This window comes from Melanostigma gelatinosum (assembly GCF_949748355.1).
Source record: "Melanostigma gelatinosum genome assembly, chromosome: 18".
Lineage (NCBI taxonomy): Eukaryota > Metazoa > Chordata > Actinopteri > Perciformes > Zoarcidae > Melanostigma > Melanostigma gelatinosum.
Window position 1 is genome coordinate 7786452 of NC_136651.1, and position 20440 is coordinate 7806891.

The following is a 20440-nucleotide window of genomic DNA, read 5'->3' on the forward strand; positions in this document are numbered from 1 at the left end:
AGTGGAGGACAACATACAGAACTAGAAAAAGCATTTCCTGCTGAAAATGCGTTGGAATGCTGAAAACTGAAATTAATGGCAAAAACATTGCTGAAAATAGATATCCAATTCAAAAACAAATTGCAAAAAGCTTAATAATTCAAAAAGTTGAAAGGTTAGAAATATGAAAGTCATAGCAGACTTCTGGTGAAAGAGCTGAACATTTTAATAGTTGAACGGTTTCTGTATCTTAAAAAATGAAGGAGAAGAAGAGGTGCGACGGAACAAATAGAAGAAGTTGAATAAAGAGTCGAAGAACAATAGTTGGAATGCTTAACAGCATTCCAACAATAATAACTGGGAACATAAATATAACATAGTGTTAATTGTCCATTAACCAATATATATTGTGACGCATGCAGAGTCTTTAATGTTGGACAGTAGAGCCTAACAATACATATATCAATTGAATACGACAGAAGACTATAAGAGACTGTAAGCACAGTAGACGTCAGCAAACACGTGTGTTACAGCTTCCAGTCAAGTCTCGCGGAATTTAGCGTCCCCACACTATACAGATAAGGCTTGATTCTCGCGAGATTTAGCGGCATCACACCGTCCAGACATGGTTTGAATCTCGCGAGATTTAGCGGCCCCACACTACAGATATGGCTTATGGTTCTAGCAACCGGTCGTAAAGTAACTTAACGTATAGAAGCGCTTTGTCTGTGATAAAGGACATTGTGTGTATTTCAATATGTAAGGTCGAACACGACACTATTGTCGCTATCACCCGAGAAGTCTACATCATTTAAGAGAGATCATAGAATGCCGCAGTTAGCATAGCTAACGTTACATAGCTAAAGTTAGCTCCGCCTGGGACAACGTGAAGAGCATCTCTACTGAGTAAAGCAGAGTTACAGTTTAGTTCACGATGAAGTGTCACTATGAAATATTGGATGTTAAACGAGACGCAGGAGACGGTGACTTGAAGAAAGCGTATCGTAAATTAGCATTGAAATGGCACCCAGGTAAGCTGTGGTAGAACTCATTCAATGACCTGTCACTTAGCTAGCTATGTGTAACGCTACTGTCGTAAAAATACAATGTTTACTACCTCTGAAATGTATTGGAGGTCCTACATTTATGCGTCTCAGTGACAACAACTAACAAACAGCACCCACTATTGATGTTGTTTATTCTTGCAACAACACGTAACGCTATTATCTCCAACCTTACAAAGATAAAATGGAATTTCACTTAAGTTTTTTACTTGAACAACAGCTGTGGTTTACCGTCTGACATTTGCAGATAAAAACTTGGACAATGCGGATGATGCGGCGGAGCATTTTAAGCTGATTCAAGCAGCTTATGATGTCCTGAGTGATCCGCAGGAGAGAGCCTGGTGCGTTACAACAGAGTCACAATGGTTTAGCTCCTACTCCTGTATTGTTTGGGTTAAGTTCGTACATCTTACTGCCTCCTGTGTCGCAGGTATGACAACCACAGGGATGCTCTGCTGAAAGGAGGAATCAGTGGAGATTATGAAGACGACAGCGTTGACCTACTGCAGTACTTCACGGTCACCTGCTACTCTGGCTTTGGAGATGACGAGAAGGTGAGCTTGTGTGATCGTGTGTGTGCAGGGATCGTGTTGTTCTGTACTGACAAATGGTCACATTACACCTTCAACCAGGTGTTGTTTTCAGTCCACTGCTTGAGACAATGATGATGCCACATGCCACAAAACTTGATGAATCTGCTGATTTAAAAATAAGACTGTTACCCAGGAGTTGTGGCACCACCTGACTAAATAACAAGTCGGTTTGTCTGTCCTCGTTGGTAGACAGTACAAGAGGAAGCAGTAATGAGATTATCAAAAATGCTGATAAAAGACTATTTACCCCATCTGCAGGAATGTTGGCAAGCTTGGAATTGTGCCCCACTTACAAAGAAAACATCCAGTCTCCTTTTTAGTATGCAAGACCAGGCAGACAGTCTACCACACAGGGAATAGAGCCAAGATTTGATGAAACCCGGGTAGAATTTTTTGGTTTGATTTCCAATCGCCGAGTACACCTTCTTAACGCCAGGACTTGCTGCTCTGGCTGGTGGTGGCTGGTTCATTCTTCACGACTTTGGGGACAGAAATTCACTGTGCATATATTTTCTCATTAATTATTCCCTCTTGTTTTGATCTACTCTCTGTCCCCTAGGGCTTTTACGTGGTCTACAGGAATCTCTTTGAGTCCATTGTTAAGGAGGAGATGGAGCAGGGCAAGGCGGATGAAGAGGAAGAAGAGGAGTTTCCTCCCTTTGGAGACTCTCAGAGTGACTACGACAGCGTAAGCCAGCACCACACTCAAAACTCTCGATGTTGTTCCTCTGTTGGATGACGTAAGAGTTGTTCATATGATTCAGTTACATGAATAAAATAGTTCTAAAATGGCTTCTTTCTCTGAGTGAAAACTAAAGTATAGCAAGAAAACCTTATTAATCGACTTGTGTACTTAACCACTCTCTCCATTTGCAAATTGCAGGGAGTGCACGTGTTTTACGGCTACTGGCAGAGCTTCTGCACTCGCAAAAACTTTGCCTGGAAGGAGGAGTACGACACGAGGCAGGCCTCCAACCGCTGGGAGAAGAGGGCCATGGAGAAGGAGAACAAGAAGACCAGAGACAAGGCTCGAAAAGAGCGCAACGAGCTTGTGCGTCAACTTGTGGCTTTTGTTCGCAAGCGCGACCGCCGCGTGCAGGCCCACCGGAAGCTGGTGGAGGAGCAGAACGCTGAGAAGATCAAGAAGGTGGAGGAGCTGCGGCGGAAGCAGAAGCTCAGCCAGGCCAAGTAAGCGGTGGATGGGTAAATGTGACGTTTCATTTTCTTTCCTTGTTTCTCCTTAATACTCATAATACTTTACTGTATGTCCCAGACTGGCAGAGGAGTACAAGGAGCAGAAATGGGCGGCCATGTCTGAACTTGAGAAGGAGCTGCAGCAGATAGAGGCTCAGTACGGAGAGGAGTTTGGAGACGCATCGGAGAGTGAGGAAGACGAGCTGGATGCGGACACACGGGAGAAGAACGGCGAAGAGGGAGGAGGTCAGTGAGCCGTTTGAGGTTTAAGCCTAATTCATACGTCTGTTTTCATGTTTTTTTCTGGTGTTTTAATCTTTTTTTTTTATTCAACGCATCAACATTCATTCACAGAAGCAGATCAGCCCGACGGAGACAAACTGACAATTGATGATTATTATGATGGTCTGTACTGCCCGGCCTGTGACAAATCCTTCAAATCCGATAAAGCGTGAGTAACCTTCGACTAGTTACAGGCTAGTTCACCTCGCCTCACCTTTTAATGATATTGTTGGTACTTGTTGAGATTATAATGCAAATCTGCAACGGGTGTTTATGCACTTCACACACTGCTAAATCTGTTGTTAAAGCAGTTTGCATTTCTTATTTTCTTTCCTTTGTACAGAATGAAAAACCATGAAAAATCCAAAAAGCACCGGGAGCTGGTGGCGTTGCTACGAAAACAGCTGCAGGAAGAAGAGGATTCATTTGGTCTCAACTTGAATGGGAAGCAGGGGATAGAGGATGAGGAGGAAGAGGAAGAAGAGGAAGAGGAAGATAAGCCAAGGCAAAAGTGAGCAGCTTTCTTTCTTTTCACCCGGTGGTTAGAATAACCTGATGATTACATTTTAATTTCTGACATTTTTCTTTTCACTTACTCAGGCTGTCCAAAAAGCAAAAGAGAAAAAAGAAACTGCAGAAAGTAGTACAGGTGAGTCATATTTTTTCTTATGGTTAAGTGTGAAGTGAACCTAATAAGCTATCTATGTATTCACGCTGTCCTCCATAGCAGAGTGCTCCTGAGGTCGGGGAGGAGGAGGAGGAGGAGGAAGAAGAAGAGGAGGCGGCGGAGGAGGAAGTGGAGAAACCAACACCGACCACCTGCGAGGACGAAGCCCCCGAGAAGTCGGAGAACGCAACAGAGCCTGAGAAGCAGGACGATCCCCCTCCCGCAGAAGTCAAGAGGTCAGTCGTTTTAGTTACTAGTTGCTTGTTGCTGGGCCGGTAGTGAAAGGTTAGTTCAGTCAAGCCTTTTTGCCTGTTGGAAATGAGCTTGACGGGAGCGTTTATGATAAACTGCAGAGGCAGCTGGTAATTCTAATGTGTCAGTTACAGAAGACGCTACTCGGTGTGTGAAATACATGATTCAACACCATTCGATTAAATGGTGTATGCCTTGTAGTTAAGAATATGGTTTTGACTTATCCGTCATCTAAATGTTGCCTCCGCAGCTCTGGGAAGACGAAAGGAAAGAAGGGAGGAGGAAAAGACAAACCGAAGAGTGTCAAGTCAAACGCAGGAGGAGAACCGATTCTTGAGGTTTGTACAGTTACCAAGAGATAAGACGATTAATAGGAGTGGTTTGTATTGATCATTCTCCATTCAATGATTTTATTATTATTATTATTATTATGTCTTCTGCTTACACATGCATCCACAACATCAGTTTTTACTTTCCCCTTCCTTCTCAGTTGTCAAAGATAACCTTATTACATTATTTACCGTTCGAAAATGATCCCTGCTTATATTATTAAATCACATTTCCACCTCCAGCCTGAAGGGAGCCTCTGTTGTGTGACCTGCAACAACGAGTTCTCCACAAGAAACAAGTTGTTTGACCATCTGAAGACCAGCGGCCACGCCAGCGCCGTCTCCTCAAACGCTCCCTACAGCTCCGTGAGCAAGAGCAAAAAAGACAAGAAGAAGAACAGATAACACGTCTGGATCTGGACAAAGGGTGTGACTCCGCAGGGACACAGGAAACTGACGGAAAATAAACTGAAAGAAGCCTTTGAAAGTGGACTTTTAATGGACTGGCTGGCTGACTCCCAGGGAATAGCTTTTGTGTTTTTTAATTACCCAATAATCCTGTCGAGTGAGACAGTTCTGTATGTGTGAGTACGTTTCACAGTAACGTGTCTCTGAAAGAACATACAGGATGTGCATAGGATACATCCTGTTATCAGATCCTTTACTGGTTTGGAGAGCTCTGTCGTGGTATTACTGCAGCATGAAAATAAAGGTGATTGGTATTTATACGACAACTCTGGAATGATTTACATGAATACCTCTCGTAACCATTTCCAACAAACTACCGTATATGTTTACATTTATGTTCCATTGGTGACACGTAAAAACAAAATGACATGTTTAAGCAACTATTTCAAAGCACAAGAGATCATCATGACATTCAGATATAAAGCCTGCAGAACAATCATGACCATGACAGTGGATCTAATCCGAGCGAAATGAATTAGAAGTCGGTCAGCAAGACATTTGTTTGTGAACAACAATTGGTGATGTTTGCTCGTATGAGGAAAAAGGTTTTAAAACAGGACTGACACTGTTTTCCACCACAGGACAAACATAATTAACATTTGAAAGATGTACAGAAGTGCAGTCTGCTGCTGAGTGCGAGTGTTTCCGGTGTTTAGTCCTCGTCATTGAGTTACTCCTCTGACCCGTTCATTTTCTGTCCATGTAGCCGTGGACGGCCTTGTTAAAAACTGCCAGGAAGAAATCGACATCCTCCTTTGTGATGCACATGGGGGGTTGGATGCGGAAGGTCTGAAGTGGTGAGAAATACAAGAGGACAAAGAGAGCAGATTAACCAGGGCAGATGCCCTGGTAGAGCTGGGAGTATTCATGGGCTGGTTAAATGGTTGAGGATTGGCTCATAATAGTAGTTCTGTAATGTTGATGTATGGAAAAGGGAGAAGCTACTTCAAGGTGAGTGCTGTTACCTGTCCGTAGAGTCCTCCTTTCCCTATCAGGATTCCCATGTCCTTTACGTCCTCAAAGATCTCACTCATTGCCTCAGGAGGCAGCGGGTCTCTGCTGGCCTGTGGATGACGGAGAAATTGTAAAACAACAAACCACGTATGCTTAATGGTCTGACAGGCTACTGCAGCTACAATTTCCAGGCAATTCTATTGCAACATAAATACCTTGTCTTTGACCATTTCCACACCAATCTGCAGGCCTTTTCCACGGACGTCACCGATTATCTCATACTTGTCTCTGAGTTTTGCCAGTTCTGTCATCAGATAGGTTCCCACATTAAGACTGTTCTGCTGCGTGCCGTCTTCTTTGATAGTCTGCAACGTAAAAATCGGTCAGTTACTGTTTAAAGTCCAAATGAAATCCCTCAATCCTCATTTTTTTTTAAGTAAAACATGTTTGTGTTTTTAAAATGAATTTATAGTCAATAGTTTTTATTATTAAGGGCCTGGGCAGACCATAAATGGTGACGTAGTGACTGTATTAGGGCAAGTGGGCAAAGTGTTGTAGTTTGATTGTCTGAGTTGAATCAAGTCCCATCTTGTGAACTCCATGAATTCGGACGAAATAATATAAAAATAGGGGACAACATCACGAAACAAAAAATATATAAATTCCTCCCTTTGGTTTCTGATTTTCCCCACAAACAGGATGTGATGCTGTAGCACAAAAACATTATAGAGGAGTTATAAATCAGTGTGCTTGAGTGACTGGAGACTTTTCAACCGCAGCTATAGGCTAAGTACATTTTTATCGAATGAAACTCTCTTGTGCTAAGGAACAGCACTGATGTGAAAAGAGAAGATGAATTCTTACGTCAAGCACCGATGAAGCAACAGCACAAGCCACAGGACTTCCTCCAAAGGTGTTGAAGTGGAAGGCCTCACCAAAGGAGGCAGCAATTTCTGGAAAACACATCAACAAACAAGCTCACACTTCCACCCATGCGGCCTCAAACTAGGTTTTATATAACAGTATTATCTCACCTGGTGTTGTAACAACAGCTCCTATTGGGAACCCATTACCAATGCCTTTCGCCATCGTAACCATATCGGGAACGACGTCGTGACCCTGGAAGCCCCAGAAGTGGCTTCCTGTTCGCCCAAATCCAGTCTGGACCTGTCAGGTGCAAAACAAAGAAACCAGGCTCTGTGAAGTACGTTCATACATTGAATTTCACCTTTTGAGGTAACATGATAAAGGCCAATAGTGCCTCCTCTTACCCTTGTTACATAGTGTTGGTTTTATGTTGTTAATTTTTGAGCAAAACATAACTTTGGGCATCTAACCTCATCGGAAATGCAGATCCCTCCTCTTTCTCTTACAAGTTTGTAAGCCTCCTTGAGGTAGTTTTTAGGGTACTGCACAGCTCCTCCCATTCCCTGCACAAACAAAACACATTCACATCCCACAGACCCATCTTGATCAACACAAGCAGTCACACTGACCGTGAGATAACAATGATCATCAATGGCACAATAACAGTTATGACTTTTTCAGGTCAATACCAACTCCAGATAAGGATTTCGTACCTGAATCGGCTCTGCAAAGAAACCAGCAATTTGACTTGGGACACTAGAAGCAAATGTCTCTTTAAGCTGTCCAATGTACAGGTCATTTGCCATGCAATGACCTGTGGGATTAAAAAGGAAACTATTTTAGTGACAAATTAGCATGTACAAATGCAGTACATCCAAAACAGTTCTTAACACCTTATAGGACCGAAGGGCTGAGCAATTTATCAATACATCGATTAATGTCTTTCCATATAATACAAAAGTATTGACAAATGTCCCATATCATACTTAGCCGTGGAAGTTTAACATTATATTGTTGGAGGAATATTGCAGAAATTCTCATAAAGCTTAGTCCCACTGATAATAGTGATGAATTCGCCTGTTCATGAGAGCACCATGAGTGTATATCGAGCCACGTGTGCACGTGTTGGTGTACCTTGGGCACAGTCACAGTCTCTGATGGTCTGCACAGGAGAGTCTCTGCAGTGGCTTCCTCCCCACGGACCTCTGAACACATCAGGATTCATGGCCTGTTTGTTTGGGGGCAGAAACCATCGTCAGCGAGATCAACCCGACAGCAACAGCCACTCATAATGAACGCAGCACAAAGGAATCATCATGCAACTCGGATGGCTTGCATTGCCATCACCAAGGTCAGAAAAGAGCTATTAATGCACGCAGACAGCTTGTACTGTTTGCTTGTATGGATGGCTGGTGCAGCCTGTGGCACGCTGCTGTTTACATTTAATGCTGAGCGAGTAACCTGCACAGAGAGCATCGTTAATGGTGGCATCATGTATTTGGGGTTTGTGTAGCAGCATTGAAGATGCACATAGATGAAAGATGCTGGTCTTATGAACTTTGCCATGAAACTCCCTTGTAGCCGAAATGTAAAAGTACAACTGTCTGCTAGAGATGTTCAGTGCATACAAACGGCTCTTTCACAACAAATCTCTAAGCTGAGCTGACTATTCTCAATCACCATCGTCACTGAATAAATCAGCAGCTTTTAGCACCTAGAAGATCCTCTCACTGGTGACTGAGAGAAGAGCATGCAAGCAAAAGACTGAAGAGTTGACTCTGATGATACTTTATTATGTTGTGTTGTACACATACATGTGTGCAGCCTAAACTAGTGGCGACGGGGTATTTGTATGGTGAGTTGGAGGTAAGGCCCATGGTCTGTTGGGTGCCGCCGTGGTATGATCCTCTGGAGGATAAAAATAAAACAAACAAAAGAACAATCAGAAACATTTTGAAAATGTAAAGCAGTTATTGCTAAAAACAAACAATAAGGATACTAGACTTGTACCTGAAAGTGATGATGTCAAAGTTTCCCGTGTGAAGTCGAGCCATCAGCATGGCCAGGTCATTGGCTTCTGAGCCGCTGTTGGTCAGATATATCACCTGGACAGGGACACAAAGACCAGCACACATTTTAACCACAGCATACATATTTATCCAGGATCCTGGTCTCAGCTGATCGGGAAACAAAAATCCACCAATGTACCTTCAGAGGATCTGGCAAGTAGGACGCCAGTTTCTCACAGTACTCATGGAGAGGAGGATGGACGTAGATGTTTGTAGTGTGCCACAGTCTCTTTAACTGCTGCTCTGCAGCTGCTGTTACTTTCCTGTACCCACAGATGTCAGGGTCAGAGCAACAATGTACACTGATGTTTTGACTGATAGAATTAAGACATGCGATCACAGCAAAGAAAAAAAGGACCTTACGGGTGGCAGTGGCCCAAACTGACTGTAGCCACACCAGCAAATAGATCCAGGTATCGCTTCCCGTCCACATCCCACAGCCACTGCATGTGTCCCTGGTGGATGAACACTGGTTTCTTATAGTAGGTAACCTTCATGATCATGGGGTTGCAGGTCTGCCTGCGGATCTCCATCATCCGCTCTTTGGACATACCCTGGACAGAGACAAAGACACAGGAAAATAATTACAGTACTCATGGAAGACCTTCTCAATAAAATAGGTTTGTAGGTTTGTTTTTGTCTTGTAGCGCCACCATATACTATACTAAAACCCTATTAGAACCCTGGATGCCACAACACTCTCACCTTGTATTCCTCTGGTTTGAAATCGCATGAGGGCATCTCTGCCAAGCCTGCAGGATGATATTTGAGGGCTGATTTCTGACATACTGCACCTATGAAATGGTTTTGATGGAAAAGAAGTAAAGGAGATTGTTAGCCCTACTGCTATCGGAGTGTACAATAAGTACATGGGAGGTGTGGACTTGTCAGACCAGATCCTGGGATATTACTCAGGCACATCACAAAACTATGAAGTGGTACAAAGCGCCGTTTCATCCCTTTGTGGACATTGCCACTATAAACAGCTGCATTCTCCACAGGGAAATGTGTGCTGTGGCACAATATTCCCATGAACCACCAGGACTTTCAGGAGCTGCTGTGAGCTCAGCTCATGGGAGTACCACAGGACTTTTCTTCTGTAGGAAGAGGCAATACAATCACACACACACAATGTCTCCAACGCAGGACCAATCAAAGAGGACTGCAGGATGCAGAAACAAAAAAAAATCTAATTTTATTTTCTAAATTGAGATGTTATTTTGAATATAGATTTTTCTGAATAAATTAAATGTATATATACATTTTGAATGGGCTAATATCGCCTATTATAGTGTATATTAGTCTTTACTGAGTGACTACAATTAGCTGAGGTTGTGCTGATCCTGGGGATGTGAAAACTTGATACTGTAAAAATGACGACTTTATCACACAAAGTATGCAAAAACGGAACGGTCTTGATTTGGATCTCAGTGGTCTTTCTAATCCAGGCTCTACTGTACATTGTGGCATTATAATCAGATGAAATTGGCATTTCCTATTGAATTCCTGAAAAGACTTGGAGCTGTGGAAAGCGAATCAGAGATTTGGAACCAGGCTACTTTTTATCTGAATTATCTGGTCAATATTTAATCCAATTATAACCTGGTTAATGGTTTAACCACATTAAGTTCACATTCTGCAACTCAGTCAGAGCTTCCTGTTTTTCCCAGTCTACTCATGGCTGTAAATGTCAGTTAGAACTGGTCTGACAAATATATCATTTATATTATTAAATAAAATGTAGTGCTGTTACCCTCTGGAGAAAACGTTTCATTTGAGCACAGAAAAGTGGAGATTATGAAGCCTTGGTCACTATGTACATTTTTCAAATGAGAAAATATGACTAAAAGTATTTCCTGCAATGTGTGCATCTTTGCAACATTCTCTGCTTCGATACAATTTGATGCAGTTCCTACTTCACCATATCAAGTCTTTTTTTTGAGGAGCAGTGAGAATATATTACTGAGTGTGGTGCACCAATCTCTACTGCAGCCTATATAAACACTGTTAAACCAACGACTATCTCTGATTCCTGAGTTTCACCCAAACAGACAAAATGATCATAAATTCTACAATAACATCATCCAATTAATTCATGAGCCAACAAGCAAAATGTATTGCCACCTGATTTTCTAAGCTTACTATGACACACATAAAGGCTACAGTTCATAAAACACATCATCAGTGATCATCAGCAACTTATTACGTGTTTGTCCATCTTCATGGTAACTTACCACTTCCCAGGTGAAGTTTGGCCAAACCAGGTGAACAGCAAGGCTGCCCTGTGAAAACCGCAGAACGGCCTCTTAGAGAGGAAACAACTTTAAACATGATCAGCGAGTACACAGCTATCCTGCTCCCTTCACCCTGTAACACTCAGCAGCAGACTTACTTCAGGCTCTTCTTTTTCAAAGAAGTCTCAAGGATGGGTGGACAGTGAGCAGCCAATGGTACCCAGAGCCTACCAAACTACAATGATTTCTCTGAAACGTCACATAGATAAATGTATAACCAGTCGTCACTAGATTTCTGCTGAACATGCTCACTGAATAGGTCATGAAAGAAAGGCCAGATATGGTTGGTGGTGCCGGTTCTTTCCTGTTTGAGGCCAGAGAAGACGCTGACCTCACACTCTGAGGCGAGCGTTACGAAATTTACTGCGACTGTGCTTGCTTTGCTGAAAATAGGCGGCTACTTTGATGCGCCAGGCTACACCTGAGAAGTGGTAGCCATGGCAAAAAAAAAAAAAGGATCTCTCATACTGAGCATCATGGTGTCCACAACCCCTTAGGCTTGCTTCCAAAATAACACTCAGATACATACCTCTGCTCAACCAGACATATACCAAATGATTTGACAGATTTATTATCATTACATTCACATCTGTAATCAGCAACAAAACATGTGTTCGGAAATTACAATCATACATCGTTACATCCAAGCATGATTCAGCAGATTGAAACAAGCCAAGTCAACTTCAAGTCAGTTGTTAAAAAGGCACTGTACACGACTATTTTCTCGTTTATCGAGTGAGGTATATTAAATCTAACATTGGAGAAACCAGCAAGAGAACCCAAGAATTAAGGAATTATCCAACCGAAAAACCCCAGCCCAGTGTTGCCAACTCTTTTCCAACAAAGGTAGCTAGCAGTGCTAGCTCCAAAAGTTTCTAACGCTATGAAGAAAGCCGGCAAGTCGGCAACCCTGACAGCTCCTTCAGGCCGCCTTCCAAAGCCACTCACCAAAAATGATCATTATAAACATAAACAACGAACATGGCTATTGCTAGTTGTTGTTTTTTTGATGGATTGATTGCTGTCTTTTTTTCTAAAATACATTACCCACCCTAGCTTTAAGTGAATTAAGTCTTTTAATTACAACATCGTTGAACATGGTTAGAAAGTCCCCTTTTTATTACTGTTATGCAAAGGCAATAACGGATGTATAGTCTTCTTCAGGAGGTTAGGTTTGTTCCTTGGCAATGAGCAACCCAGCTCGCCTTTATCTGACTTTTATCTTCTTTCCATGTAGTTGTGGATGGACTTGTTAAAAATTGCCAGGAAGAAATCTGCGTCTTCCATCGTGATGCACATTGGGGGTTTGATGCGGAAAGTCTGAAGTGGTTTAAAAAAAAAACAGAAAACAAGAAGGGAGATTATGGAGTGCCAAAGATTACCGGGAAAACATGTCATCAGGTCAGGTGCTTTATTCAGTGTCACTTAGTAAAGGCAGAGCTGACATTTCTGGAGTATATGTAAAGCAGCAGACGCAGCAATATTCATAATATTAATCCATATTAAAATGTGTTATCATGGTGAATCCTCTTGTCAAGCCACTAGCAAAAGCAACATGGCTCTATGACGATGCAGTGTGAACAAAAAACGCCCCATTTAAAATCCAACAAGCTTTGTTCTCAACAAAACAACAAGCTCGGCGATGTCGTTGCCAGCTGTGTTTACACCACATGCTGACTCAGCAAAAAAATGAACCTAGAGAGGGGCAGAAGGCGAGTGTTGTTACCTGTCCGTAGAGGCCTCCGTTCCCTATCAGGATTCCCATGTCCTTTACGTCCTCGAAGATCTCACTCATTGCCTCAGAAGGCAGCGGGTGTCTGCTGGCCTGTGGATGACGGAGAGGAGGTGAAAGGATGAATGAGGCTGGATGTGTTACGGTAAATATGAACACTGTGCAGCTGCTTTAGTCCAATAATTATTAAATTGGGACTCGAGCACCTAATTGGCTTGACAGTTTATATATTACAGGCATCTTCTGACATTGAAAATGGCGTGGTTTCTTTGTGAGGGACCCCTCACCTCATGCTAGGAGGCTGTAGTTCTAGTTTTAGACTGACATTCAATGTTGGTGTGTGTTTACATCTGACTACATCTGACATCGTAGTATTAAGAGCAGCAGGCGAATACAGAGAGCAGGGAGAGGTTTTGGAGCCCGGTGTCTTGCTCACGGGCTGTGTTCAAGAGGTGAAGTGACACCACTCCAACCACCTGATACCTGCAGGGACTTGAACCGACAACCCTCTGTCCAGTTCCCAAGCCAAGTCCCCACTGACTGAGCTACTAATGCTGTATTTACTCCTGAATGACAACTTTTGAATTGCCAACTTGTTAAACTCACTCAGTTTCAAAAGAAGAAGAGAAGTATTTGTAAAATTGATTTGTTAATCAAGTAACTGCACAGCTGAGAACGGCGTTAGTCCCGCCCCTGGAGCTGATTGGCTAATCGCTAGTTCTCCCGCTGCATTTATTGGTCTATTACTTTTTAATTGTGAAACCGCTGTTTCATGACACGATGCCGGACAAATCAGTCGACCTGAACACGATGTGGTGCAGATTCAAAGTTCCGGACCCAAACAAGGACATCTGTCTTACTTTGTCAGTTTGCCTCTTTTTAAATCTGTCATTATCAACATACAAAAACAGAACTTCAGTCAGCAGTGCATTTACTGCAGCTGAGATTGTTTTCTTCCTAATTACAGATGGTCACTGCTGCTCCAGCTAATGGTTAACTGGGGCGCTGCTGAACCATGCCCCTGGGAGGCTCAGCGCATACACACGTTGTTCAAGCACGTGAGTCGAGGTGAACATCGCTTTTGTTACATAAATACATAAATACCTTGTCTTTGACCATTTCCACACCAATCTGCAGGCCTTTTCCACGGACGTCACCGATTATCTCATACTTGTCTCTGAGTTTTGCCAGTTCTGTCATCAGATAGGTTCCCACATTAAGACTGTTCTGCTGCATGCCGTCTTCTTTGATAGTCTGCAACGTAAAAATACCTGAGTCATGTTTGAATTGTCATTTAGTGAGCTTCTGTGATCATAACTATTTCGTTTACAGGTGCAGCTACAATAATTACCATGCAAAAATACATATGGTTGATTCAAAAGTCGAAGATGAATTCTTACATCCAGCACTGATGAAGCAACAGCACAAGCCACAGGATTTCCTCCGAAGGTGTTGAAGTGAACCCCCTTGGCAAATGAGGCCGCAATTTCTGGAACACACATGAATAAACAAGCTCACACCTCCAATCGCTGCTCAAATAACGAGGCTGTTTTAAGCTTGTTTAGCGGAGAGAGTGCAAACTCTGAATTCACAAAATAAATCTGCTTGAAACATCCCTATCTGGGAACCCAGTTTGTCATGTCTTGCTATGCATCTTGCCAATTTAATAGTGGAAATAAGGAAGAGAAATACACTTTGCACACTCACTTGTAACTATATTTATTCTTTTCCAAACATACGAGCAGATTTTCAAACTATTGAGCTATTATCTCACCTGGTGTTGTAACAACAGCGCCCATTGGGAACCCATTACCAATGCCCTTCGCCATCGTAACCATATCGGGAACGACGTCGTGACCCTGGAAGCCCCAGAAGTGGCTTCCTGTTCGCCCAAATCCAGTCTGGACCTGTCAGGTGCAAAGAAGATGATTATGTTTCTTCAATTCTCATTTTTCGTAAACGTGCAATGCTCAGAATGTGTGTATTACAATGGGTCACATGCCTTTGAGTAATGTGACAGGAGTCACAAACCCACAGAGAATTATCACCATCTGCAGCTCCTTTCAGAGCGTTTTAGGGTCTCATCCCTATCATCAACTTTGTATGATGATATATTTTAACCACATGCAATGTGTATCTAACCTCATCAGCAATGCAGACCCCTCCTCTCTCTCTTACAAGTTTGTAAGCCTCTTTGAGGTAGGTTTTAGGATACTGCACAGCTCCTCCGACCCCCTGTACAAATCAAACACATTCACATCCCACAGACCCAACACCAGCAGTCATCACGATCAACACGAGGAAACAATGGAAATGTAGAGCAGACTAACAAAGTACTCTGTTCTGACTTGTCAGCTCAATAAATTCATCATTTACTTGCTGTTACTGTAAATACATACAATCCATAATGTTAATATCCATTGTGACAAAGCAATAGATCCGACATACAAAAACATGAGCGACACGTTGACACTAAGACTACATTTCTTGTCATTTTCCACAAAAGGATTTTGTGGAAAGGAATTTCGTACCTGAATCGGCTCTGCAAAGAAAGCAGCAATTTGACTTGGGACACTCGTAGCAAATGTCTCTTTGAGCTGTGCAATGTACTGGTCATTGGCCATGCATTGACCTGTGGGATTCAACAAAGGGTTTATTTTAAACTAATACAGACAATAGCATGTGAATACAAAGATAATGCTACTCTTCATACAAAAGCTACGGGCAACATATTGTTAATCATCTTTCAATGAAATAGTATCGTGAAAAAATGATGATAAAACTACATGGTTCACAGTTTATGAATGAATGACAGTTAAAGCTAACCAAAACCAGTCACATAGTAAGATCCTAACTTGTTGAACAAATACGAAACACCTTTTTGTTGAAATTCCACTTGTTCCATCCTGTTCCATCCAATATTTTTGCAATTGTATTGTATTTTGTGGCTTGAGGTGGAATCACCACGATATCAATTTTGTCCTAATTTTCCACATTTATAACAACTAACAACTATATCCCAAGCACGGCAGCAGAGTTGTTATTTACGGATATTGATGTCCTATTTCATAAGCTTAATGGTTGTTTGTCATGTACATACGTTTCCAGTTTGGCTCTCTAGCTGAGCCAAAGGCATTCTATGCTAAAATGTTAAAATTCCAGAAAATGGTAAAAAGTTGAAAGAGGTTAATGATCAACAGGAGGAGACTTTGGACTTTTCAGGGTTACAACTGACCTGTTTTACCCTAGTGACTTTTAGTCAGATATTAGAGAAAGAAACACAATTGTCATACAGAACTGTACAGAAATATAAAATTAGGTAAATACTTTCAAATGTTCTTTTCACCTTGGATGACGACAAAAACACTCAAAGTCAATTATTTACTCCAACAAAAGATGCAGTTTTATGTGTATGTTGTGCTGCATGTCAATTCATATGCAATGAACGCAACACATCAGAAGACAGCAAGGTTAATGTTTCGTAGGAATATCGCAAAAGGTGTCAAAATGATTCATTTCCCAGTCAACCAGAGTGTTCTTTTTCCTCTTCATGAGAGCCGTGTGAGTGTTTTGAGACGCGGGTTCACGCCTTCGTGTACCTTGGGCACAGTCACAGTCTCTGATGGTCTGCACAGGAGAGTCTCTGCAGTGGCTTCCTCCCCACGGACCTCTGAACACATCAGGACACATCGTCTGTTTGTTTGGGGGCAGAAACCACAGTCAGCTAGATCAACCCGACAGCAACAGCCACTCATAATGAACGCAGCACAAAGGAATCATCATGCAACTCGGAACGGTGCCACAGCATTACCCACCTGCATTTCAGATAACTATGGAAACTAAACGAAAACAGAAGGGAAGTCGAGAGGCTGTTTGATGCAACACATTATGAAATTGAATGAGTTCATTAATGCACTTAATATATATGTACTAAGCGGCAGTGAGAACATAAAAAAAACGAGTATTAGCTCCAACATATTTCATGTTCAGGAACGCATTGCTTGGAATCTATTTTTAAGGCAGATGCTGCCTGAGCAGTGTGTGTGTGTGTGTGTGTGCATATGTTCTTTCTGCTTCTAAGTGGTACGCACTGATCGAGATTCTTTTTTTGCACAAACACACCTTCCCCTTCCCCTCTTCTGTGCGGTGATTGTTCATCACACACACCCACCTGTGTGTTTATATTTGCATATCCTATATTCACCTTCATTTGAATACAAATGTGCATCATCAGTTGTATGTGCTTTGGATATGGCACTAATATATTCATGCATACATACATTTGTGCAGCCCAAACCATTGGCGACGGGGTATTTATATGCTGCGTTGGAAGTGAGGCCCATGGTCTGTGGGCTGCCGCCGTGGTATGATCCCCTGGAAGACGAAAACATTTTGGTCATTTAGATTGCAGACAATTAAACTGTCAAGTGTGAAAATTTGTGAAATGCTGAATGACTATAATAATGATATCTAAACTTTCGAGAACATTTTTTCATATTCCTGAGTAGGAGCTGAAAACATCAACTGTCAACTGTTTTTTTAGGCATTATTATTAGATTAACACAAAAAAACATTTCTGCAATTTCATATACTTTTTACGTAATTATGACGCACATGAGGATGTCATAATTCATAAAAAGACTTGTACCTGAAAGTGATGATGTCAAAGTTTCCCGTGTGAAGTCGAGCCATCAGCATGGCCAGGTCATTGGCTTCTGAGCCGCTGTTGGTCAGATATATCACCTGGACAGGGACACAAAGACCAGCACACATTTTAACCACAGCATACATATTTATCCAGGATCCTGGTCTCAGCTGATCGGGAAACAAAAATCCACCAATGTACCTTGAGAGGATCTGGCAAGTAGGACGCTAGTTTCTCACAGTACTCATGGAGAGGAGGATGGACGTAGATGTTTGTAGTGTGCCACAGTCTCTTTAACTGCTGCTCTGCAGCTGCTGTTACTTTCCTGTACCCACAGATGTCAGAAATGAGATATTAAATGGTGTTTTTATTAGGAACTGTATATTTAGCGACATAGTGAAGAAAAAAAGGACCTTACGGGTGGCAGTGGCCCACACTGACAGTAGCCACACCAGCAAATAGATCCAGGTATCGCTTCCCGTCCACATCCCACAGCCACTGCATGTGTCCCTGGTGGATGAACACTGGTTTCTTATAGTAGGTAACCTTCATGATCATGGGGTTGCAGGTCTGCCTGCGGATCTCCATCATCCGCTCTTTGGACATACCCTGGACAGAGACAAAGACACAGTGCGGGAGTTACAGTCAATGTCATTTTATATGAATTACTTGCTGATTACTGAATACAAGGCCCAACTGTACGAGACAGAGGCACTGTACGAGACGGAGGCACTGTATTCCTGGAGGACATTGTTCTTTATTACCATATATTCCTCTGGTTTGAAATTGCATTGGGGCATGTCCGGGACGTCTGTGGGAGGGGGCTTGAGGGGTGATTTCTGACATAATGCACCTGCGAAACAATTGTGATTGAAGTTCAGACAGCGAGGGAAAAGAGACATGTATTCTTTGAGGAACTACGTTAGCTGACAGCGTTAATTGGCCGATCAAAGCTTTACTATGACATTTTGTGTGACATTTGAGTCATTTGTGAAAAAGACCTGTCACACCGACATATTTTTTATTTGAATTCGTGTTGATGCTGTTATTGTTTCTGTAAAATTCAGACTCTCAGTATATAATCTGCATAAACCTGCTACACTCTAACATACATTCACCTGACCCTGCATTATGTAACACAGGATAAAGTCCTGCCTGTTAACTCCCGATTGTAAGGTGGAATGAGCACTGGTCTGGTTGGTCCAGTCTGGTGACCAAATTAGACTGAAATATTATTTTGCAACTCTATTTTAAACGCCTTCTGCTGCAATTTAATTTGACAAGTACACTCGTTTAGTTCATCCTATCAAATATGAATAATGCACCTGAGACCGTCAGGCTAACATCGCTAAAACGAATGCAGTGCAACACGAATTAATACATAATAATATAATAAATAAATCCTACCACGCCAAACCTAATAAAAAAAACATGGTCAATCGTGACAAACTGATGTTTCTTTAGCTGTTGATATCTCCACAGTGCAGCCCTCCACATTTCCTTTGGCACCTAAACGTTTTCACAGAATATAACTTTAATTTTCACTTTTGTTATCTGATAACATTAACGCCATATTTTGACACCAATGTACATGCAAAACAGATTTTAGTTTGTCATCATATGTATTACTTTGTTTTAATGAAGGCACATTTACTTTACGTCGTAAATTAAGTTTTCTTAATTTAAATTCAACCTAGGGTTATACACGTAGCATTAACAAACCATAATAAACCAACTAACTCACCACTTGCCAAGTGGAATTTGACCGAGCCGGAGCGAGAGCAGGACTGGCCTGTTAAAGCACAACGGCCACTTAGAGAGGAAACAACTTTCAACATGTTGAGCACGTTAACGGGAGCAAACAGCTACCGACTCCCTTTACCGACTGAAACTCTGACAGCAGACTTCACGCTTTTCTGCACCGGGAGGTCAATGACCCTCCGTCAAAATGCAGAAGGAGCTACAGGCACTTCCTGTTGCAAGCCCAGCTGCCAGCTTGCAACAGGAAGTGCCTGTACTAGCTGCCGCTGCCTTGCCCTTTCTCGCAGGATGACTGCAATGACTTTCCTCATCATGGCTCCTCAAAGTCTTCGCTGTTGGATGGGGAAAACATAAATACAAAATGACAGGTGAGCATGGGGGTTAGTCAGACAAATCATGTTCGCCACGTTCGATGCTATCCACCACAACAGCAGCACTGCACATCTTGTGTTGAGTCGCAACACCACTTTGAAGGAAAACTGCCCTCTGTAGCGGAGATGTTTTCTTATTGTCACACACCTTGCTTGAGCGTTAAGTCATACGTGTAAAATCCCCTGAAGACATAATTAGGAAGAGATAATGTAGAAGGATGCCATCCGCAAGTGAACTGTTCAGAAAATTGGATACAATACTTCTGAGATCGTTTTATGCTTCAGCAGGGATACAGACTATAATTCAAACACAATTAGTTTGAGAACAGAACATTCATGTCTTAAACTGATTAATTATGTTACGGTTAAATGAAACCCAATGGGACTATAGAATGTTAAATATGGCGAACTGAAAGAAAATCTCCTTTCAACGATGTCTGCAGTTTCACTAAGGATTAAAAAACATCCTCTCCGTCTCTGTCTACCTCTACCAGCTGGCACATGCAGCGTGACTGATTGCATAAGTTCAGGCTGTTGCCTCAACAACAGAGACACACAGCGGTAGGGTGGTGTGCCCGATTCCCATTCACATGACTTGGAAATCTGCCATTCCCTAGTCATGTGCAGATGTTTGAGCTATTACCGAACCCATGGGGCAGACAGGGAGGGGGTTGCCGTTGAGGAGTTGACCTCTTGACTCGCTTACTCCATTGACGCAAGGAAAAAGCTATATGGGCATGCAAGCTCCCATTCTCACATCACACATGCTGCCTTCAAAATGACCTGCCTTCCCACACCCAGCCTATCAGTTATGAACCTCGGAGCCATTACATAGCACGCAACAATAACAAATGGCAGCGGTCACTTCATTCTTAAATAAAATAAAGTTTAGTCTATATAAATACTATTATATGCAAAT

The 20440-nt window shown here is 42.2% G+C and overlaps 3 protein-coding genes across 4 annotated transcripts; 1 reads left to right on the forward strand and 2 right to left on the reverse strand.

Moving 5' to 3' along the window:
• Window positions 1-648: 648 nt before the first annotated feature.
• dnajc21 (DnaJ heat shock protein family (Hsp40) member C21) lies at window positions 649-5070 on the forward strand. Of its 2 annotated transcripts, none has more exons than XM_079289909.1 (12): window positions 649-1010; window positions 1291-1384; window positions 1474-1597; window positions 2196-2324; window positions 2520-2824; window positions 2910-3076; window positions 3185-3281; window positions 3456-3623; window positions 3713-3761; window positions 3840-4015; window positions 4282-4369; window positions 4604-5070. In XM_079289909.1, the coding sequence occupies exons 1-12, from the start codon at window positions 914-916 to the stop codon at window positions 4763-4765; spliced, it is 1656 nt and encodes a 551-aa protein (XP_079146035.1). In that variant the 5' UTR covers window positions 649-913; the 3' UTR covers window positions 4766-5070. The 2 variants fall into 2 exon arrangements, with proteins under 2 accessions (XP_079146035.1, XP_079146036.1); XM_079289910.1 differs by having other exon boundaries at window positions 3843-4015.
• Window positions 5071-5515: 445 nt separating this feature from the next.
• Window positions 5516-9459, reverse strand: LOC306792297 (alanine--glyoxylate aminotransferase 2, mitochondrial-like; the record flags this gene model as incomplete). Its single annotated transcript, XM_079289370.1, has 13 exons — window positions 5516-5617; window positions 5794-5892; window positions 5998-6147; window positions 6647-6735; window positions 6817-6949; window positions 7120-7212; window positions 7363-7463; window positions 7784-7877; window positions 8464-8557; window positions 8660-8754; window positions 8858-8981; window positions 9082-9272; window positions 9424-9459. 13 exons carry the CDS (start codon window positions 9457-9459, stop codon window positions 5516-5518), a joined length of 1401 nt encoding a protein of 466 aa, XP_079145496.1.
• A 2264-nt stretch (window positions 9460-11723) lies between these two features.
• Window positions 11724-19266, reverse strand: LOC306791999 (alanine--glyoxylate aminotransferase 2, mitochondrial-like). Its single transcript, XM_079288973.1, has 14 exons — window positions 19134-19266; window positions 18154-18242; window positions 17808-17998; window positions 17591-17714; window positions 17393-17487; window positions 17025-17118; window positions 16344-16437; window positions 15276-15376; window positions 14887-14979; window positions 14519-14651; window positions 14145-14233; window positions 13849-13998; window positions 12739-12837; window positions 11724-12332 (listed from the first exon to the last, which is right to left on the reverse strand). Exons 1-14 carry the CDS (start codon window positions 19225-19227, stop codon window positions 12231-12233), a joined length of 1548 nt encoding a protein of 515 aa, XP_079145099.1. The 5' UTR covers window positions 19228-19266; the 3' UTR covers window positions 11724-12230.
• Between the last annotated feature and the right edge of the window lie 1174 nt (window positions 19267-20440).